This window comes from Photinus pyralis, unplaced genomic scaffold (genome assembly GCF_008802855.1).
Source record: "Photinus pyralis isolate 1611_PpyrPB1 unplaced genomic scaffold, Ppyr1.3 Ppyr1.4_LG10, whole genome shotgun sequence".
NCBI lineage: Eukaryota > Metazoa > Arthropoda > Insecta > Coleoptera > Lampyridae > Photinus > Photinus pyralis.
In genome coordinates, this window is record NW_022170250.1 from 18,448,019 (window position 1) to 18,471,814 (window position 23,796).

The 23,796-nt window shown below is 38.8% G+C and overlaps 1 protein-coding gene and 1 long non-coding RNA gene across 4 annotated transcripts in view; one reads left to right on the plus strand and one right to left on the minus strand.

The window, feature by feature from the left end:
* Positions 1-279: 279 nt before the first annotated feature.
* The window catches only part of LOC116160999 (solute carrier family 26 member 6-like), a 33,608-nt gene continuing 10,091 nt past the window's right edge, over positions 280-23,796 (plus strand). Inside the window, exon 1 of one of the 3 annotated variants that reach the window (XM_031474168.1) lies at positions 280-412. In XM_031474168.1, coding sequence (XP_031330028.1) covers positions 306-412 — 107 coding nt within the window. In that variant the 5' untranslated portion in view covers positions 280-305. Of the gene's footprint in view, positions 413-12,607; positions 12,920-17,597; positions 17,884-23,796 lie in introns of those variants that run through there. The other 2 variants (XM_031474169.1, XM_031474170.1) reach the window with 2 other exon arrangements.
* LOC116161001 lies at positions 4,649-12,572 on the minus strand. Its single transcript, XR_004143360.1, has 4 exons — positions 12,510-12,572; positions 5,804-6,394; positions 5,539-5,753; positions 4,649-5,489 (listed from the first exon to the last, which is right to left on the minus strand). It is a non-coding gene; the product is annotated as an uncharacterized LOC116161001 (long non-coding RNA).

Below are 23,796 nucleotides of genomic sequence, written 5' to 3' on the forward strand. Positions count from 1 at the left end.
TTTGAAGGACTCGGTGGAAATAAAGAACAGAAGAAGAGCAACGGAGGGGGTTACAGTTTTATATTGACAGTGTACTTTGCATATTCTCCACGCTTTCGTCCGGTTTTCGATAGGCGCAGACTCTTAATTTCTAGAGAATAATCAATTTATTTTAATATCCGCGATATCTCGGCAAGCTTAAAATAGCCATTTGCAGCCGCATGCATAAGTTATTTATAAGAACTGGCCGAAACCCAAGTAATGGCAATCGCGAAAAGGTCGCGAACCCGGGATTCGCTGTACTACAAATGTAGAACGATCGATGAATGCCAAGTTTATCGTCCGGCCCAGTTTCGAATGTGCTCTTTCAATCTAAAAATGAGCCGGTGACAGGTGTCGATTGTGCCGAGATTTTTCCACGACTGGCAAAGAGGTGAGTTTTTTCTCTTTCTGTTAGTCGAAGAGGAAACTGTAACTCACTCGCTGGCGATATAGATGTCGCTTTCTTGGGTGCCTCGTTCTAGTAGCTCGCGTGCAATGTTTGCAGTCGGCACCACGGGCGCCTTTGATCTCTTAAATCTAAACGTTTTTGCCTACATTCTTGAACTTGCGTGTCAAGTGCAAAATAATGAGAGCTAATTGAACACGCGCCAGTCATTAGCCAAAATGTTTGTAATTAATTCCTTTGTTTTTTTGCACAGTAATTGGGAATTGCGTGATTAGCGGAGTACAATACACAAAACGGGTACAGATTTATAAAAATGCCATGATTAATTATGTATTATGATTTTTGCAAAACGTGAAAAATCTGGAAAAAGCAAGAATTCCAAGGATCTCCTTCTGAAGAATTTGAGTGATTGGTTGGAAAAGGTCGGAAAGTTAATCTTATGGAGACACTAAGCCCAAAGTATGCGCCGTTTTTGACCCTTGAAATAATAGTTTGTGTTCCAGGCGCAAACAATTTTAGTAAAAGTTTCGATTTTTTTATCTTTATCTGAGCCCAAATTATGCGCCGTTTTTAGTCCTTTAAATAATAGTTTGTGTTCTCGGCGCAAAGAAATTATAGTAAATGTTGCAATTTTAGAAACAAAGCCTATAAAATTGTTCTTATAGAGACCTAATCCTGAATTATGCGCGGCATTGTGCCCTTGAAAAACCCACGGTTTGTGCTCCAGGCCCAAAAAACTATAGAAAAAATTGAGATTTCACAAACAATGATAATAACATTGTTCTTATGAAAAATGCCATGAGAGCCATGCGCCATTTTGGACCATTGAAATAATAGTTTGTCTTCCAGGCCGAACAAATTATAGCAAAAGTTGCAATTCTACAATCAATGATCATCAAGTTTCCCTTATGGCGACAGAAATACAAATTATGCGCTGCTTTGGACCATTAAAACAAGTTTGTGTTCCAGGCGCAAAAGAATATAGCAAAAATTGCGATTTTTGGTATAAACTGATTCTTATGGAGACACTAATCTCAAATTATGCGCCGTTTTTGACTTTTGAAATAGAAATAAATAAATAAATAAAGACCTTATTATTAGTTCGTCTTTTAAGAGTAAAAAGTTATATGAAAAGCTTCAATTCTACAATCAATAACTATAACATTGCCAAATTAATACAAAATATGCGCCCTTTTGGACCCTTAAGATAAGTTTGTGTTCCTGGCGCAAAAAATTATAGTAAAAGTTGATATTTTCATTATAAAATTGTTTCGATGAAGACACTAATCTCAAACTATGCGCCGCTTTGTGCCCTTCAAAAAATAATAGTTTGTGCTCCTGGTGCAAAAAATATAGCAAGAATTGCGATTTTGGGTATAAAATTATTCTTATGGAGACACTAATCTTAAATTATGCGCCGTTTCTGAGTTTTGCAACTTTTCATATAACTTTTTGCACTTAAACGACGAACTACTATTTCAAAAGTCAAACACGGCGCATAATTTGATAGTGTCTGCATAAGAATAATTTTATACCCAAAATACTAGTGTTTGCTATATTCTTTTGCACCTGGAGCACAAACTATAATTTTTTGAAGGGCACAAGGCGGCGCATAATTTGAGAATAGTGTCTTCATCGGAACAATTTTATAACGAAATAGTCAACGTTTACTATAATTTTTTGCGCCCGGAACACGAACTAATCTTAAGGATCCAAAACGGCGCATATTTTGTATTACTGTCTCCATAAGGACAATGTTATGGTCATTGCTTGTTGAATTGCAACTTTTCATATAACATTTTGCGCTTAAAAGACGAACTACTACTTTAAAAGTAAAAAACGGCGCATAAGTTGAGATTAGTGTCTCCATAAGGATAATTTTATACCCAAAATCGTAATTTTTGCTGTATTCTTTGCACCTGGAGCACAAACTATTATTTTTTTAAGGGAACAAAACGGCGCATAATTTGAGATTAGTGTCTAATTCATCGGAACAATTTTATAACGAAAATTTTAACTTTTACTATAATTTTTTGCGCCCGTGAAACAAACTTATCTTAAGGGTTCAAAACGGCGCATAATTTGTATTACTGTCTCCATAAGGACAATGTTATGGTCATTGTTTGTAGAAACAAAATAGACCAAAAATTGCGATTTTGGGTATAGAATTATTCTTATGGAGAGACTAATCTCAAATTATGCGCCGTTTTTGACTTTTGTAGTAGTTCGTCTTTTAAGCGCAAAAAGTTATATGAAACATATAACATTGCCCTTATGGAGACAGTAATACAAAATATGCGCCGTTTTGGAACCTGAAGGTAAGATTGTGTTCCGGGCGCAAAAAATTATAGTAAAAGTTGAAATTTTCGTTATAAAATTGTTCCGATGAAGACACCAATCTCAAATTATGCGCAGCTTTGTGCCCTTCAAAAAATAAGAGTTTGTGCTCCAGGTGCAAAAGAATATAGCAAAAATTGCGATTTTGGGGATAAAATTATTTTATGTAGACACTAATCACAAATTATGCGCCATTTTTCACTTTTGAAATAGTAGTTCGTCTTTTAAGCGCAAAAAATTATATGAAAAGTTGCAATTTTACAAACAATGATCATAACATTGTCCTTACGGAGACTAATAATACAAAATATGCGCCTTTTTGGTCCCTTAAGATAAGTTTTTATTCTGGGCGCACAAAATTATAGTAAAAGTTGAAACTTTCGCTATAAAATTATTGCGATGAAGGTACTAATCTGAAATTATGCGCCGCTTTGTGCCCTTCAAAAAATAATGGTTTGTGCTACAGGTGCAAAAGAATATAGCAAAAATTGCGATTTTGGGTATAAAGCTACTGTTATTATTATTATTATTATTATCCCTCTCTTGTTTTGGGCCCTCAACAGGCATGCGCCCAATTACAGAGTGACCCGCATAATGCTATTTAGAGGTGCCTCTGCAGAAGGTCTTAAGTTGGTCTATACTACTCCGGTATTTACCTTACGAATTAGGAAAACTGCAGGAAAACCTAATTCGGAGTAGCCGGTAGAATGCTCGGAGCTGGTCTAAGGTAATTTCCATCTCCGCCACAGATGAAAAATTCACCTCAACCCAGGTTCGAACACCCGACCTTCGGATTCATAACCCAATGCTCTAACCACTGAGCCATGAATGGAGACACTAATCTCAAATTATGCTCCGTTTTTGACTTTTGAATTAGTAGTTCGTCTTTTAAGCGCAAAAAGTTATATGAAAAGTTTCAATTCTACAAATAATGACCATAACATTGACCTTATGGAGACAGTAATACAAAACATGCGCCGTTTTGGAACCTGAAGGTAAGATTGTGTTCCGGGCGCAAACAATTATAGCAAAACTTGAAATTTTCGTTATGAAATTGTTCCGATGACGGCACTAATCTCAAATTATGCGCCGCTTTGTGTCCTTCAAAAAATGATAGTTTGTGCTCCAGGTGCAGAAGAATATAGCAAAAATTGCGATTTTGGGTATAGAATTATTCTTATGGAGACACTAATCCCAAATTATGCGCCGTTTTTGACTTTTGAAATAGTAGTTCGTCTTTTAAGCGTAAAAAGTTATATAAAAAGCTGCAATTCTACAAACAATGACCATAACATTGTCCTTACGGAGACAGTAATACAAAATATGCGCCGTTTTGGACCCTTAAGATACGTTTGTGTTCCAGGCGCAAAAAATTATAGTGCAAGTTTTTGCTTATAAAAGTATGGAGACCCTTAAAATAGTACTTTGTGTTACACCCACAAAACATTATTGTAGAGCATGCGATTTCATAGCCGTCAAATTCTTTTTCCATAGTGACAATTAAATTGCATTATGGAGACAGTAATCTCAAATTATGCGCGTTTTGGACCCCTGAGACAATAGTTTGTGTTTCTGGTACAAAACAATTATGTCGGCCGGCGTGTACGTCTTCCTACAAGTAACGGTTGAATGCACAAAGAAGTTCGGGCGCCAAAAAAAAATTAAAACAAAACCTTTGCGCGACCTCCATCGGCAAAACAAAGACCTATTGTAATAAGACACCTATAACAAATTTACTACAGGAACAACTTACATCTAAACTACTGAATGACAAAGGAAATGCATAGATGGCGTAAGAATTTAAATAAGCACAAATCAAACAGTTACTTAAGCTGAAGTTTAGTCAGGAATGTAGCTTGAATCGTCCTTGGATCTTCATGCAAACCTTTGAGCTGCGGAGCCATCGCCATCCATCGATTACTTTCGGGTCGACGCCGATCTTTTCGTAGAAGAGCGTGACTCATGGACTCGTAGGCGCTCCACACGACTACATCAGGGGAGAGGGGACAGAGGGGCGAGTTCTTCTTCTTGTATCTCTTCACAATGGCGAATTTAATGATTCATCAGTTCGCTTTGTCTAAATTGTAAATACGTCGGACCTGTAGAGTAAGAATAGAAGAGAAGCAAAAAACAGAAGAAGAGAATAGGAATAACAGAGGAGAGGAGGAGAGGAGTAACAGCAATAAAAAAAGAACAAATAAACCTTAGGGGAAAAATAAGGCGAATTAAACGTCATGGGATGGAGAAGGTGGATCAACAGAAGGGCAAAATAGGGAGCAGAGGAATTGGGGGGAGGGGGGTATTTGAACATAGGACGTTAGTAAATGAGAAGAAACGGAGAGAATAGCTGTAGAGGGAGTGCGAAAACAGCAAATGGGGATTACCAGAAAACGGTGAGAAGAGTATGAAAAGAGACGACCGAATGGAAAAGTATTAATAGCTCAAAAATGTCATGGCAAGATTATTGTTCCTACAATAACTTCAATTTGTTAAATCGCCGCATTTTTTGGAATAATTTAATGGTCGCTGAAATTAGTCAGCAAATTATAACGACTTTGACCTTACGATGCTTTAACGGCGACCTGAGTCTTATTTTGCTGTTAATGTGAACTGCACTTTCACAATTTTGACGTTTTGGGATTTTGTTCGAGAAGAGAATGCTGGAGACCTTTTGGATCGTACCTTACTCATCTCTGTCAAGGTTAAGATGTTGTCAACAATCGACCTACAATCGGGGTACTGGCGCCACTAACTCAAAATTCACGTGCACTTACCATGTTTACAACTTCGGGCGAAACTTGTTACCTGTTCCGACGGATGCCTTTTGGACTGCGCAATGCGCCATAAAATTTTTAAAAGCTAATACCCTCCTATGGCACCTGCGGCGCAGCTGAAATGCTCTACCTAGGTCCTTTAGCTTGTTGAGTGCTGCTAGAATCTTCTGGGTTCATGAAAAACTCTTCTAGAACACTAGAGGGTTTTTTTAATGCTACAAAAGGTTCAATAAGATAGTGAAATTTAGAATGGTCTACAAAAAACCTATGACACTTTTAAAGGCTAATTAAGCCTTCCCCGCTTCCAGTTTTCCACGTTGCGGTTTCTCGTTTCCGGTTTCCGGTTCTCAATTTCTTCATGCCTTTTCTTCATGCTAAGGTTTCCATTTCCAGGTTACCAAATACCAATCTTTGGTTTCGCTTTTACGTTTTCGCTTCTACTTCCAGTTTCCGGTTTCAATTTCACTTTGCCTGCTTCGGTTTCTTCTACTTTTTCGAACTGTTGAACTTCCTAGACTTATTCTACTTGCTTGACTTCCCCATGAGATACCTGCTCTCCATGCCTTACTGATTTATTTTTAAATTTCGATTTCCTAGGCTTCCTCGGCAGCCGCATCTCAATTTTCTAGGCAAAAGTTATTAACTACGCGGTAAATAAATGCCGAGGTCTACTACGCAAAGATCCAAAGGGTTCAAGAGCACTTAAAGGCTTCAATTAATTGAAGCCTTTGAAACCTTTACGAGCTCTCTGATGCTGTAAGTGCAGTTAAGGGTTTCCAAAAGTCTCTTAGAGAAGCCTCCTAAACCTATCTTTATCTCCATAGTTTAGCTTGAATTGTGCATTGTGTAGCATTATCTGTAAAAAAAATAGTACGTAATATTTAATATTAACATTTAAAGCTTGACGTAATCAAAGTTTGGTTAACATTACGTCAAAGTATTATATTTATTTAAGGAAACACACGTGGTTTAGTAATAAAAGGTGTGTTTTCTGTACGAATTGTTTGGGCAACTGTCTCAAAATAGCAATATATTTGACTGTATGAGCAGCATGAAGGGTCTACTATTCGCACAGACGGACGGACTGATAACCTCTTCTCATACTACTAAATTGCATTCTTCACCATTTTGAAAACAATCCCATTACCCCCTTCCCTTTTTTTGCTATCCCGTGATCTTTATCTATCCACAAAATAGCGTCGGCCCCTCAGTCATACGATAAGCACACTGTTTTGTACGTTGTCGGGTGAGTCGTTTAGAGGGCGATTCAATTATTAACGTCAACCCCTCCCAGGTAGCAACTCTGCAATCTTGCGTAGTAGAATGGATGGTGGAACAGAAGTCCCTGACGGAGATCTTCCGTTGTTGGACCGGCCTCCACCACTTCGGCAACCTTATTCAGCAGAATCTGACAATGTGACTTACCAGAATGCAATTAGTCCATACCAGGCCTTTTCAATAGCTGAGACTAGCATAATGTCAGTGACTGGATCGTTCCTATTGCTAATAGAATTCTTATTGTAAGCGTAAGACCTTCGCTTAATTTAGATATATAAGTAGGACGTTGCGTAGTTTGCGCTCATGTCATCGGTATATTATGACGTCATCATTGAGTATGTTTACATAGCATCTTGTAAACAATGGAACAGAATACGTATGTAGGCAGCTATACAGACAATGCTGCATTGTGGGTAGGATACCCGTTACATCAAGGACTTAAAAATTGTTTTAGTAGTTATTTGTAACAAGTTTTCTATGTCGCGATCTTTTACTAACAAGAGGAAAAAAATCACTTTAACCGTTTTTTTCGTAATAACAACACCCGCAGTACTTAGCAAGAATTCGAGACTTGCCCCATACTCACGAACGAAGCCACCGTTACTTTCGTCTCAAGACGACAAACGTTTCGCGGCACTTTCGGATAAAACTGGCGGTTTTTTTTATGCACTATGGGAATAATTTTGTATTACGCACACGCGAGGAAAACCTTCTTCGGGACAAAAACCCTAGCATAGCTCACACAAAGACTCGACGAATTATATTAAGAAAGACAAAAAAAGCAAAATAGAACACTTCAAATTGTGAAACTTCATTTCTCTGTGCCACCAATCTAAAATAATTTTGTTGGTATGCTCTACAGTGCGTTTCCACATAGCAGGTGTAACTGCGTCAATGGCATATTGCCACGTATCTAAACACTTTTCTCTGCCATAACCTTTCTCGCCAACGTGTCGGTTATAGTGCCGTTTTCAAATTCCCCATATATTTTTGATGGTATTGAAAACGTAATGGTAGGGAGGCAACCGTAGTACCGCATGTCCATTTTCTAATGCCATCTCATCAGCATACTGTTGCGACTGGTAAAAGTGAACTATCTTTTTCTCGTTCATAATAAGTAATAAGATTAGAAATAAGTTGTTTACCTTTTCTTGGTAAACCCGATGACATAACTGCGTATGAAAGTTGGCAGCGCCAGAAAGTCGTAGACCGAACTAAATTAACTAGTCGATCTTGCTGATGCTACATCCGTACTAGACTATGTTGCTAACGCTAGATCCGTTCGATATCGAAGTACTGTGTAATTTGTACTTTTAAGAGTCTATGTGAAATTTGGGTTTCTAGGGATTTCATTGGTTGGGAATTGATGGGCGTAGTTTTAAAAGATTAAAGTGGTGGAATATTCGAAAATTGTGGGGCCTAGTCTCAGGGCGCGAATTGACTGGCTTCGAAGCGCGAGTAACTATGCCGAGAGCGAATGCGCGTTAAGGCACGAGAGCGTTTACGATCCTTAGCATAGTACTTTCGTGTAAGTCTGAATTTATGAAGCACAAGTCAGAATGTTTGAATTCAAATCAGGATATCCGAGAAATAGTAGTAAACCTACAGATCCAAAATCAGACCTAAACGCAAAACCTTTATTTTAGTGATTCGTAGTATTCTAGTTTAAGTCTGAAGTTTTGAAGTGTAAGTCGGAATTCTTGCGCTCATGTTCTTAGAATAATATTTTGCATGTCTGAATTTTTGACTTCAAGTCAGAATATCAGCAGTAGACCTACACTGGGAATTTTCCATTAAAAGTTAGACCTAAGTCCAATAACAATTACTTCATTCAGCGTCATAGTCCGACCTAAACTCAAAATCTTTACTCATACTCGACATAGCATAGATTTTCGTACCTATGTCTGAATTTTTGGAGCATACATCAGAATTTTTGAGTTCAAGTCCGAATATTCGAAGTATAGTAGTAGACTCACACTGGGAATCTTCTATCCAAAATCAGACTTAAAACAAGACCTTTACTTTATTTCAGCATCGTATATTTAGTGTATAATCAAGTCAAAATCACCGAAACGTAGTCGATCTACACTACAAATTTTCCTCTCTGACTCGGATCTAAATTTAAATCTTTACGCATTCTCATATTCTTAGCATACTATTCTCATATAAGTCTGAATTTGTGGAGTGTAAGTCAGACTTTTTGAGTTCAAGTCAGAAAATCCGAACTACAGTAGTAGACTTACACTGAGAATCTTCTGTCCAAAGTCAGACTTAAACTCTAAAACCTTTACTTTACTTCAGCATCACATATTTAGCGTATCATTCAGAGTATTATTGTTTAATTCTGAATTTTTAGTTTATAAGTCGGAATTTTTAACCTCAAGTCAAAATCTCCGAAACATAGTCGATTTACACTCAAAATTTTCCTCCCGTACTCGGACCTAAACTCAAATCTTTACGCATTCTCATATTCTTAGCATACTATTCTCATATAAGTCTGAATTTGTGGAGTGTAAGTCAGACTTTTTGAGTTCAAGTCAGAAAATCCGAACTACAGTAGTAGACTTACACTGAGAATCTTCTGTCCAAAGTCAGACTTAAACTCTAAACCTTTACTTTACTTCAGCAGCACATATTTAGCGTATAATTGAGAGCATTATTGTTTAAGTCTGAATTTTTGGTTTATAAGTCGGATTTTTTGATCTCAAGTCAAAATCACCGAAATATAGTCGATAAACACTCAACATTTTCCTCTTTGACTCGGACTTAAACTCAAATCTTTACGCATTCTCATATTCTTAGTGTACTATTTCCATACAAGTCTGAATTTGTGGGGTATGTCAGATTTTTTGCGTTCAAGTCAGAAAATCCAAGATACAGTAGTAGATTAGTAGACTTACACTGAGAATCTTCTGTCCAAAGTCAGACTTAAACTCTAAAACCTTTACTTTACTTCAGCAGCACATATTTAGCGTATAATTCAGAGTATTATTGTTTAAGTCTGAATTATTGGTTTATAAGTCGGAATTTTTTATCTCAAGTCAAAATCACCGAAATATAGTCGATCTACACTCAACATTTTCCTATTTGACTCGGACCTAAACTCAAATCTTTACGCATTCTCATATTCTTAGCATACTATTTCCATATCAGTCTGAATTTGTGGAGTACAAGTCAGACTTTTTGCGTTCAAGTCAGAAAATCCGAGATACAGTAATAGACTTACACTGAGAATCTTCTGTCCAAAGTCAGACTTAAACTCTAAAACCTTTACTTTACTTCAGCATCACATATTTAGCGTATCATTCAGAGTATTATTGTTTAATTCTGAATTTTTAGTTTATAAGTCGGAATTTTTAACCTCAAGTCAAAATCTCCGAAACATAGTCGATTTACACTCAAAATTTTCCTCCCGTACTCGGACCTAAACTCAAATCTTTACGCATTCTCATATTCTTAGCATACTATTCTCATATAAGTCTGAATTTGTGGAGTGTAAGTCAGACTTTTTGAGTTCAAGTCAGAAAATCCGAACTACAGTAGTAGACTTACACTGAGAATCTTCTGTCCAAAGTCAGACTTAAACTCTAAACCTTTACTTTACTTCAGCAGCACATATTTAGCGTATAATTGAGAGCATTATTGTTTAAGTCTGAATTTTTGGTTTATAAGTCGGATTTTTTGATCTCAAGTCAAAATCACCGAAATATAGTCGATATACACTCAACATTTTCCTCTTTGACTCGGACTTAAACTCAAATCTTTACGCATTCTCATATTCTTAGTGTACTATTTCCATACAAGTCTGAATTTGTGGGGTATGTCAGATTTTTTGCGTTCAAGTCAGAAAATCCAAGATACAGTAGTAGATTAGTAGACTTACACTGAGAATCTTCTGTCCAAAGTCAGACTTAAACTCTAAAACCTTTACTTTACTTCAGCATCACATATTTAGCGTATAATTGAGAGAATTATTGTTTAAGTCTGAATTTTTGGTTTATAAGTCGGATTTTTTAATCTCAAGTCAAAATCACCGAAACATAGTCAATCTACACTCAAGATTTTGCTCTCTGCCTCGGACCTAAACTCAAATCTTTACACATTCTCATATTCTTAGCATACTATTTTCATATCGGTCTGAATTTGTGCAGTACAAGTCAGACTTTTTGCGTTCAAGTCAGAAAATCCGAGATACAGTAATAGACTTACACTGAGAATCTTCTGTCCAAAGTCAGACTTAAAGTGTAAAACCTTTACTTAATTTCAGTATCACATATTTAGCGTATAATTCAGAGTATTATTGTGCAAGTCAGAAAGTCTGAATTTTTGGTTTATAAGTCGGATTTTTTAATCTCAAGTCAAAATCACCGAAACATAGTCAATCTACACTCAAGATTTTGCTCTCTGCCTCGGACCTAAACTCAAATCTTTACACATTCTCATATTCTTAGCATACTATTTTCATATCGGTCTGAATTTGTGCAGTACAAGTCAGACTTTTTGCGTTCAAGTCAGAAAATCCGAGATACAGTAATAGACTTACACTGAGAATCTTCTGTCCAAAGTCAGACTTAAAGTGTAAAACCTTTACTTAATTTCAGTATCACATATTTAGCGTATAATTCAGAGTATTATTGTGCAAGTCAGAATTTTTTGTTTATAAATCGGAATTTTTGATCTCAAGTCAAAATCACCGAAACGTAGTCGATCTACACTCAAAATTTTCCTCTCTGACTCGGACCTAAAGTCAAATTTTTACGCAATCTCATGTGCTTAGCATACTATTTTCATATAAGTCTGAATTTGTGGAGTACAAGTCAGACTTTTTGCGTTCAAGTCAGAAAATCCTTGCCCGAATCCGGATTCGAACCAGGGATCCGTAGTACCGCAGTCCAGATCCAACTGAACTGCGCGGGCTAGCCGGTTCTCGAAAGTTTTGACTAGTTCTCCAACTTCAAGACTCCAAAGCTTCAAGGATGCAAGTTCTTAAGGTCTTAGAACTCCAGAGACCCAAATCTCCTAAGTGCTTCCAAAAACCTCTGCTAAGCTCGTTGTTAATATCCCCCATGAGCTTGTGGTGGCCTTGAAGACCTTTAGAAGTCTTTAAAAAGTTATCAAAGGGTCCTGAATGGTTCTTGAAATTCTTACCTGTCCCTAAGATTCGATCAGCTTGTGTAACTCTTAGGCGGTTTTCATGAAGGGCTGATCTAGAACTGCTAAGAGCCTTCGGAAACATTAAAGGCTGCATATTTAAAATCTTCAAGGGTCTCCAAAGGTTTCGAAGACTATTCATATATGAGTGTTTAAAGAGCCCTTAAAAGCTCTTAGCCTATTAAATACTATTGCCAATAATTTGTTTAGTATTTAGACTTCTTTAATTAACAATAGATAACGATATTTGCTTTAATTGGACTATTTAGGAAAAAAGTATTTCGTCAGACATAAACAAATACATATACAGAGTGTTGCATTCAAAAGGTTACTTTAGAAAGCTTTGGACATTCTAAAATAATACAATTAAAAATGAAACAATTTGAAGCCTTAAGGGTCTTCGTATTGAGTGCAAGGTATAAATTAATTTTGCGCGGGAAATTTAAATTTTCTTTTTTATACACCTTAACGGAATTATCGAACTACCGCACCGATCGGATTGTTTAACTGTATCTTATAAAAAAAATAATTATTTGCGTTACCTTGTGATCGATACAGAACGGTAGTTAAATGGAGTGACGTTTATTAAGTGCACATATCAGCTGATCATCGTTATATAATAAACGGTGGGTCGCGTGTCGAAGTCTCAGTGTATTTGTTCCATTGTTTGTCTCGAGACGCAAACTCATTAAACCGAACAATTACATTGTCGTACGAATAAAAAGCGAGATCTCAGTCTGACGTGTTGCTGATAACCCGAATCGACAACGTTATCATTCCCCACTCTGTATACGTGTTGATTTATAATTTAAAAAAAGTAAATGTTATTACGAGCACTTGCCGATAATGAGAGAAATTGAATGTCAGATAAAGCGTTTACGATTACATCGATGGTCCTTTTTAGTGGCGAGATGAAAGACGACAAAGATCAACTAACCTTCGTTCTCAAAGGGTAAGTGAACTCATTTTTATTTCCGCTCGATATTTCAAAAATTTCCGCCCCGAGACGCGGCCGAGTGACGTCGCGCGCGCGAACTTTGTGCACTTTCGCCTCGGTGAATGGGCGCCTTAGACCTTAAAACTTAATGACCTTTGCGCTCCGCAAAGAAAAACTTATCGTATTTGAAATGAGTGCGCGGCGTGTAAATTCCATACGGCGCGCAGTACCACTTTTTCGAAATTGGGACGAAGATATCGTTGCGGTTTTGAAAGATTATCGCGCAAGAACTTTTACACCTTTCATTGTTTTAAGTTTGCGACTTTCAGACGCCTTTTTCAATGAGAATTGCGTGCGAGGGTCAAGATCTGAGCATTGCGACCTCGTAGAAAGTAACAATTAAACAAAGTAGAAAAGAATGAAAGTCGATTGACTCTAAGATTTTTATTAATTGATTGATTAACGATTAGAATCGATTTACATGATATTTGATATTTCTCAAAAATTCATTAATAAGTCGACCAATGAGATTAATTCATTAATTATTATCATAAATGAATATTCTTCGATAATCGATTTATGTACATTTGATTAAGCAATGTGATGACCGCAGGTATTTAAAAGCATTAAAAATTTCATAGGCCACCAAGAGCATTAAATGGTGCAACTGATCTATGGGATTTTTGGAGTCTTAAAATCATTAAACCATTCAAGCCTTGAAGGATTAAAGCATTAAACATTTGGGGGCCTACGAACTGTTGCAACCTTAAGTGTTGGCCGCTTTTGAGCTTTGAGCCCTTTGAAACGTTTTGTAACTGCTTTTGAAGATTTTAAGGGGTTTTGTGAAGTTTTAAGGGGTTCTAAGAGCCTTTGAGGGTGCCCAAGGCCACAATAGGTTACTTGAAAACATAATTTAGAGGTTAATTAGATCTTTCAGAACCTTTGGTAGTTTGGGTTTCAAGTGTACACAATTTCTAAGATCTTTCATGAATCCTGCAACTTAATTGTTTTTGAAAATCTTTTAGAACCTCTTAAGGACTACTCGGAACTGTGGTTTCTTTAAGGTCTCTGTTGTTTTTGATGTCCTTGACGCCTTTAGAGCCCTCAAGTGTCTTTCATGTAATCATATCTTGATGGTACAGGTCTAACACTGAAAACTGACTCTGCTAGTCCGTTACAAAGATTTTGATCTATTTATAATGGGTGCTGAAAAAAGCTGACTTTAGAGTCATTTGAGGTGGTTTCAAGGAAAAAGGCCCCGGAATTCCGCCTGCTCAGTTTGCAGATGCGTTAAACATTTATTTAAGAAGCTCAAACTGATAAATGTTACCTACTTGTAATTTATTAACAGTACAAATAAATGTTTTAGAAGAAAAGTTGGGGGTATGGAATACCTCTCAGCGCATTAAGGATCCATATACCTTTTCTTGAAATCTACCATGGCAATTACTCTCGCGAAATGTTTTGGGCGATGAGTAAATTTTTTAAACATGTTCCATACACGAACGTTCTAGGGAGTAAATGTTTTGGAAGAGAAGTTAACACCGGGTGGTCTGGGGGGTATGTAATACCCCCCAGCGCATTAGGGATCCATTACCTTTTCTCGAAATTTACCATGGCAATTACTTTCCGGAGAGGGCCATCAAATCCTTCATGCCTGGGGTTATTCCATACACCCCAGACCCCCCGGTGCCAAATTCTCCCCCGAAATGTTTTGGGCGATGAGAAATTTTTTTAAACATGTTCCACACACGAAAGTGCGGGGGGGGGGTTAATGTTTTGGAAGGAAAGTTAACACCGGGGGGTCTGGGGGGTATGGAATACCCCCCAGCGCATTGGGGATCCATTACCTTTTCTCGAAATCTACCATGGCAATTACTTTCCGAGAAGGGTCATCAATCCTTCATGCCTGGGGGGTATTCCATACCCCCCAGAGCCCCGGTACTAAATTATCCTCCGAAATGCTTTGAGCGATGAGCAAATTTTTTAAACATACATGAGAGTTCTAAGAATGTTTTGGTGGGGAATTTAACACCGGAGGTCTGGGGGGTATGGAATACTCCCAGCGCATTAGACATCCGTTATCTTTTCCCTAAATTTACCACGGCCATTAGTTTCGGGAAAGGGTCAAATACTTCACGCCAGTATTCAATACCCCCCAGACCACCCGGTGCTAAATTCTCCATCGAAATGTTTAAGGCGATGAGCAATTTTTTTAAACTTGTATGGAATACCCCCCTCCTCCTCCCCCGCGCATTATACATCCGTTCCCTTTTCCCAAAATTTACCATGGCAATTAGGTACTTTCGGGAAGAGTCACCCCCCAGCGCATAAGGTTTCATTAACTTTTCTAGAAATCTACCATCTCAGTTAGGTATCCGTTACCTTTTCCCGATATCTACCATGACAGTTCCTTTCGGGAAAGGGTAACCAAATTCTGTATACCTGGGGGGTATTCGATACCCCCCAGACCAGACCACCTTCGTGCTAAATTCTCCCCAAAAATGTTTACAGCAAATTTTTTAAACATGTTCAATACACGAGGGTTCTAGGCGGTAAATGTTTTGAAGAAGAATTTAACAACGGCGGTCGGGGGGGGGGGGTTATGGAATTCCCCCAGCTTTACCTTTCCCCAAAATCTACCATGACGGTTTCGTTCGGGATACCTAGGTGGATATTTCACATTCCTTAGGCCCCTCGGTGCTAAATTCTCTCCCAAATTGAGAGAAGAGCAAATTTTGTTAAACATGTTTGAAGCCGTACAGGTTTAACCCTGAAGCCCAGCAGATCTGAAGCTTTCGTCTTTGAGCTTGATGACTTGACGCTATATTCCACCGTTAGCCCTTTTAGGGATTGTGCCTAGGAACCTTGGAAGCTCTGAAGCATGTGGGATGAGGGAATTGGTGTTTTAAGCATTGAATCTTTGGAGGTCTTAAAGTGTTGCAGCACCTTCTGTGCTTTGTACCATTTGAATCCAAGCCCCAGACTCCCTTGCAGATTGGAGGGTAAACGGCATGTGGGCTTTAGTACCTGGAATCATTTGAGAGTCGAAGCTTTGCAAACCTTGGAGATTTACAGCATTGAGGAATTGGCGGCTCGAGGAGCTCAAGGGCTTGAACACCTTAGAACAACGTTGCATAAGAGTATCAAGGCCTTGAAAACTGGGTAAAACTTTGAAAATTGAAATTATTGCATACGTTTAAAAATTGAATCTCAAAGAATCTGACCCCTAAAGGTCCTTAAACCTATTAATGGCTCATAAAATGTTGGACTTCTTGGAACAATTTATGTCTCCTGAAAACCCTTTCAGACTATAGGCGACCATAGCAGACTCACCAAAATCGGCTCTTAAAAACTCACAATGGATTTCTTAACAGCGCTTAAAGACTTCGAAAGGCGTGTACCTACTCATAAAAGTTAATGGTCTTGAAGACTCTTCAAGAGTCAGATTTCTTACACACTCGTAAAAACTAAATGTCTTTGTAAATTGTAACGGGCTATTTACATTTACATTTACAAGGGGCGAAGAAAACTGAAAACTGAAATTGAACCTCCATAGCACTGGCAAAAATTCCAATCAATTTTATTTACTCAAAGCGTTGCATACAAAATGTTCTGCGCTGCATAAATGTGTTACTCGAATTTTAACAAACTTGTTCTCTGTTTATCACAATGACTTTTTAAATTCGATTTCTTTAACCTCGTTTCTATTTGAAGAGCGCGACTCCAATTCGAAAATGTTCCCTCGCGTAAATTGTACGATTCATCAATGAACAGAATAGGCTAACAATTTTAACATTATATTAAGTCTGCAGGTTGCAGGTAACTTGTACTTTGTCTTTGGGAGTTTCTTAACAATGCGATTGAAAAAAATTAGCAGCGACGTTCTTGTTTGGAATTTTCCACTCACAATTAAAACTGGGAACACTTTATCGCTAATGAATAAATTTTTTCAAACGACAATTTAGCGTACCTTAAATAGTACGTAATCGCACGCGAGATTTAGGGCGAAAGTAATAAAATCCCCTTGTAACAGCTTTTTTATTTACAGACATACTTTCGTTCATGTTCGCTGCAAAGCGGTACATGTTTAAATTTCTTGTATGTTTACCAAAGTACAAACTGAAAACCATTGTATTTTCTTAAAGACCAATAAAAGCTGAAAAGATTTTGGAGCAGACTTAGAATGAGATGCGCTAGTTTCGGTACGAATTACTTTGCGCTTCGCATTTTTAGTAGAAAGATTTTTAAAAAATCTTAGAGATTCACTTTCACTCTCATAAAGATTCTTTTTTATGACACCTCAAACCCTCACTTCATATTCCCTGGAGTAATTCCTAATTTTCATACAAAATCATCAAAATATGGACGCTTTTAACAAAATAGCGGAGTCCCTCCCAATTTTCCATTATTTATTTGGTGGAAGTTTTTCGATTAACTCAAATATTTGGACGGCCTCCAAAACTGTGCTTACAAATATTACAATGAAGTGCAAATATTATTCTGGTTGAAAACTTTCCACCTGTTTTCTCGCCACCACTGAACAGCAAAAATTTATCTCCGAGATAAGTTTTCAAGTGCAACCACGGCCGGATGAGGAAAACTACTCGACTATCACCAAAAGTTTCCTGGCCAGGGACGTGCGTGTAACTCATTAAAAAAAGCAGCGGCCTCCCAAATTTGTCGGACTAAGCTGGGGCGTTAAGGCTAATTAGTTTCGTCGGAATCCCCTCGCGTAAATATTATTGCTGTTTGTTTAACCTTGCGCGTAATTAGCGGGATTTTTTTTTCATTTAACGGAAAATTGTGCAATTCGATGAGTTAGGTGCGACGATTGCCTCACGTGGAAAATTGTGTTTCTCAGCATAGACTGGCTTGCAATTGCTTAATTCCGGCACGTGCTTGTTTTGTATGCGTAATCGTGACCTTATCGTATTTCCCATGGTGTTCGATTTTCGGAGGTGTCGAGTGTCTTTCAGGTAAGTTTAAAGTTACTTTTAAGTTCACTTAATTTTTCTTCTCTCGCTCTTACCTTCCTCCACTTCTAATTTTTTCTCAAGAACGCTCTCAAGTTTCCTTTTGGTTCCTCTCAAACTTTACTCCGAAGTTCTCCTCTCAAGTCACTCTCAGGTTTCAAACTTGTTTTGGATTACAAACCAACCGCAGGCAACTCTCCTCTGTTCCCCACCTGCTTGCTATTCCTCAATGTGATCAGTCGTCTGATGCCCTCCTTCTGCTACTCTTCTATATAGCTTTTGTCTTATTTCCGCCCACTACTACCTACCTACTTCTTTCACTAATAATGTACTCTTTTTCTGATACTATTACTGTTTTTTTCTGCTCCAATTCTCTACCTTTCATCTGCTGCCTTGCACGTCCTGCCTTTCCTCTCGTTTTCCTTCACTCCTCCTTAGATAGATCATTTGATTTCTTACAGTTTTATCACAATTCTTGTACTTATTTCCTCTGCTCCGTCTGTGCTCCTTCTCTGGTATTTTTTGCCATTACACCTCGCTGTGCCAGTTCTTCCCTTGGTTTCCTCATACTCATCATCGACTCTCTGTCATATTCTTCTTCTACACCTCTATATCTCTTATGTTCTTCGCGCGTTCTGCACTCCCTCTGCTTTACAATTGCTGATCAACTTTTTACTCTTCGCTCCTTTAATCTGATAATCATTGGCCTCTCCTGATTCCATTCTTTTCTGATTCCTCCTTCATGTGGCCTTATCTTCGGGTTTATCTGTCTTTACTCTAGCCCTGTCCTGGTTTTTCTCTCTTTGTTTCTATTTGCTTTTTCCATTTCAGTCTCATTCTTTCTCTTATTTTTCGTCTGCCCTACGTTACTTCGTTTCTGCTCCTCTTCAGCTCCCAATCCTCTCTCCTTCGGTTCTCCAACTCCTCTGCTGTACATTTACTCTTCTGCTTCCGTCCTTCCTCTCTTGACTTATGCTCCTAGCTGCTTAGCTCTTTGGTCGATTGTTTTTCACATTTCTGATTTTGCCTTTTGTTTCTGGTTTTATCATCATTTCGTCGCCGGTTACATTTGCACTTTTCCTCTCTAGCCCTGTCCATATTTTGTTCTTCCTCCTCACTTTCTCTGCTACCATTCTGGTTTGTTCTGCAACATTTCTGTTCTCTTTATTGATCTCTCTCATACCTTCACGTTCTGCTGTTCCCTAGCCGTTTCTTTAGTTTCTGTTATTGTTCAACCCTTCTGTCTCTTCCATACACCCTAGAGCCCATGGTACTACGCTTCCATGCAGTACGTTAACCCCTGAGAGCTCTGGTGATATTAAAAAAAAAACATCTTGTGCTTTAACTCATTTTGGGTGAGAAATCAGAACCGCCGGGGGGTCTGGGGGGGTACGGAATACCCCCTAATAAAGAAAACCCGGTTATCCTTTATCCGCAATTATGAAATCAGTTGTATTCCCATACAAATGAAATCTACGTACAGAGGGGTGTATTATTAATACCCCCCCCCCCCCCGGTCAACCGCTTTCTTCTCTGCAGTACGTTATTCTCTGAGGGCTTTCGTGATACTTTAAAGGGTACCATCTGTTTATTTGAGGTAAAAACACAGAACTGGAGGGTCTGGGGGGTATATGAAACCCCCCCCCCCCTCCGCAAGAGAAAACACGGTTATCCTTTATCTACAACCATCATGAAACCAGGGTATTAGTAGAAATAATTCCTAAAAATAGACTCTTCCATTTCTGGGGGGTCCCCAGAGTCCCCGATGCTACGCTCCTCTGCAGTACGTTAACCCTTGAGCGAGTACCATCTTGTTTTTTTAACTGATTTTGTGTAAAAACACCGAACCAGGCGATGTTCGTGCCTCTACTTCTTCTTTTCTGTCCCTCCGACTCTATACCTTTTGTCCTCTTTAGACTTTCCTCTGATTTTTAGTCCATTTTTGCACAATTAATTTGTAAAACGGTATCTTTTAATCTCACTTTGGCCGGCCGGCTGACTGGATGGCAGCAAATGTTGACCGGTAGAAGAACGCTTGTAGAAAAACGAGGAGTGTACCCGGGGCCATGTAATTAACAACCTGAAGGACGGGGCTACATGAAGTGGGTCGGCGACGTCTGGGTGCCATCCCCGAGCGTGTTATATCAACGTGGTGATTTTTCAATTTTTTTCTTATCTTCTTCAACAGTTTTGGTCCGATTGTTTTCAAATTGGTGCCGTCCGAAATATCTTGTAATTGCAGGTAATAATAATAATATATATTCAAACGCGAAATCCCTCGTATCCTAAGACTCATTCATTCAACCGCTGGTGGAATTGCTTCCTGTCTTATGCTCTCTTTGTATGTTTTTTGGCACTCGCTCTCTCATTTTCTCCTCGTTTTTTACCTCTGCTCCTCCTCCTCACCTTCTCCTTTGTCCGCTCCTTCGTTAGTGCCTTGCCTTCACCCTCTTTCTTCCATTCGTTTCCAACTCCTTTTCCCTTGATGACTCCTGTATATTCTCTGATGTTCTTCTCTATTTCTTTTACTTTTCTTGTCACATTTCTGCTTTTCCTTCCGTTGGCTGTTTGTTACTGGTTTCTTCAGATGTTCCTTTGCTATTTGCTTGTTGATACTGCAGTTCTTCCATATTGTCATGTTCGTTCTCTGTTCTTCTTATTTTTACCACCCGCACGTTAGTAAGGGACGAATTGTATTGGGGTAAAAAATGACCCCCCTTCTTTATTGACGGAAATACAGGTTTTGAAGCACCAGGAATCCGAATCAAACACAATCTCGATCATGTCGGTCTGTCGGCTGAACCGATTGGAACCAAATTTGGTACACATATGCATAGGAATAAAAGGGCGGAATCGCGCATGCGCCGGATGTGCGGATAGTATCCGTGTTGGCCACAGAAAATTTTTTTCTTTCTCCCTTGGCTAATGATTGCTCCTTGCACCTTCTCTGTTCCATAATTGCCCTCTTTATCTCCTCTGCTTCCCCTGATTCTCTATTTTATTTTTTTTGCTTTTCTACATTTCCTATGTTCCCTCTATCTTTGTTAACATGTTGCCTCTCCTTCCGCTTCTCCTCAGATTATCCGCAGGCAGGGCCATGCTCCTCTTTTTTGCCACTGTGATTTTGAAACAAGCACCACTGCGTTGCACTTACCAATAGTTAAGCGCCACCCAATTTCTAACTTAACTCTCCCTGTATGAAATTGAGAATATACGAGGGCAGTAACAACATAGGATCAGTTACGTTACACACAAATCTGACTATCTCGACTGCAATTGAAAATTTTTCCAGTCAAGAATGATCGATTACCAAACTAATCACTGAATCTTAACACAACTTTCTAAAAATAAATTGATACTCCGGGCACAAATACGCACCTATCTATAGGACCAAGTACAAGAAAGGCGACAACATAAAATTAAACGTTCACGCCAAGAAGTGGGCCGAGTTCTCGGATCCCAAAACCTGCAAACAAAAGAAAACCTCCCAAGCTGCAGAACTCGGTGCACAATTAACTGACTAATGCCTGAAGGGCCTCGTTTTACTCGTTTCACCGCTTCAGAAAGATTATCATTCGCGTTACTAACTCGATCATAACCTAACCGAGATCGCAGAGATAAACAAATTACTTGAATGTGCAAAAATAGTTAATACTAATACGTTAAAAATTACGGAAGTTGTCTGTTTATGAAGGACCGAATCCCGATATCAAATGTCGTTCATGACCCGGTGACCTAATTCCAGAAAATGGCCGCTCGTCATCAGCAGGTGGAAGATATGTCAAAGGCAGACAAATGGTGAGCAAGGTTATGAACTCGTACGGCGACCAAGAATCCTATGTGTGTATAGTAAAACGTTTCCGGAAGTTGAACTGGTCCGTACAGTTGGTTTAAATTAGAATTTAAACTGGTACCATAAACAAAAACTAGAATTAAAACCCCTAAAAAAAATCAAAGGTAACCCTTCTCGAAATCTGAAAGATGGAAACAGTGATCGGTAAATGGCGAACAGGAAACCAGGAAACAGACAAGTTAGGACAGAAAACGGGAAACATGAAGCTGGAAATAGAAACTGGAGTCTGGAAAAGAGGAAGAAAACCGAAATAGGGATCTAGAATCAATGAAATGGAAACAAAAAAGGCAGAATGCGGAATGGAAAACAAATCTGGAAACCGGACACTAAGGGAAGTTAGAGGATTTTTGAAACAGCAAACAACAAGTTAGACATTGGAGGAGGAAAACAATAAAAAATAAATAACTGGAAGCTTGATATTGTGAAGAGGTATCTGGGGAGTAGTTTGGAAACAAAAAACTGACAACCAAACCGGAGAACCGGGAACAGAAAAACTGGAATGGGAATCTAGGAAAAGAAAAAGGCAGCGGAGGTACACGTAAAACTGGACGGTAAAATGTATAAACAGGAAACAAGAAGATGAGCTTGACACATGAAACTAAGAGCAAGGATCTGGATACGGAGAACAGGAAACTAGGAACGGGAAACTTTACTTTACTTTAAAGGCGCTAAAATGGAAATGGAAAATTTCAATTCATATTTGGGTGTCGATTTTGGAGAGGCAAAAAATGGCTATAAGATTCATTACCTTGAGAATCCTGTAGACGCACTCCGGGTTTCACTACATCCGCTGCTAATTGGGAAGCGTCTACAGCAGCAATTCTTCAATTCCCTTCCTTTAAAGTCTCAAAATGGAGACCACTTTTGGAGTTTCTCCAACTTGAGGGGTTTAAAATGGCAACAAAAATCCCTTCTTTGCGCTCACCATCGCTTCATTCGCCAAAGTGGAGAAACTTGTAGACGTTTCTCAGGATCCCACTGCGCCGGCTTCAAGTTTAAAAAAATCTGCAGCAGCAAATCTTCATTTGAAACGAAAATCAGATGACCCCTCCTCCTGCAATCATGAAACCATGCACTTGAAAATCTTGTGATAAACTGGAGGGGGAGGGGTTATTCCATGCCCCCCAAACTCCCCGGTGTTACGATTTCTTTCCGAAATAGGCTAAGCCCTGAAGAATATCATGATACTTTAAAAAAGACCGTTGCTTTCCGTTTTTGGGTGAGACCGTAATACCGGGGTGCATGGAACACCCCACAGTGAAACAAAAGCAAATGACCCTTTCCCTAGAATCATGAAATCATCCGCACAAAGGTCTCGTGGAATACTTGGGGGGGGGCATACCTCCCAAACCACGCTTTCTTCCAAAATACGCTACGCCCTAAGTCTATCGGGAACATTTAAAGAAAGACTATTGAGTCTTCCTTTCTTGGATTTCTTTTTTGGGTGGGAATGTAATACCGGTGGGTCTGGGGGCACGGAATACTCCACAGAGGAACAAAATCATAGCACCCTTTCTCTACATTCATGAAAAATGATAAATACGAATATCTCGTAGAGACCTAGAATACGGGGGGGGGGGGTCCATACCCCACAGGATACCCCCCCCCCCGGTATTACGTTTTCTTCCGAAATACGCCATAATAATCTAAGGGGGTTATATAATATAGACCATCAAGTCTTCCTCTCTTGGCTTCCGTTTTTAGATGGGAACGTAATACTGGGGGTTGGGTCTGGGGAGTATGGAATACCCCACAGTGAAACAAAATCATATGACACTTTCCCTGTAATCATGAAATCATACGCATGAAGATCTCGTGGCATACAGGGAGGTATTCCATACTCCCCAGACCCCCCGCTATTACGTTTTCTTCCAAAATACGCTAAGCCATAATAATCTAAGGTGGTAATATAATACAGACCAACAAATCTTCCTTTCCTGGCCTCCGTTTTTAGGTGGGAATGTATTCCGTACCACCCAGACCCACGGTATTACGTTTTATTCCGAAATACGCTACGCCATAATAATCTAAGGGGTAATATAATAAAGACCTTCAAGTCTTCC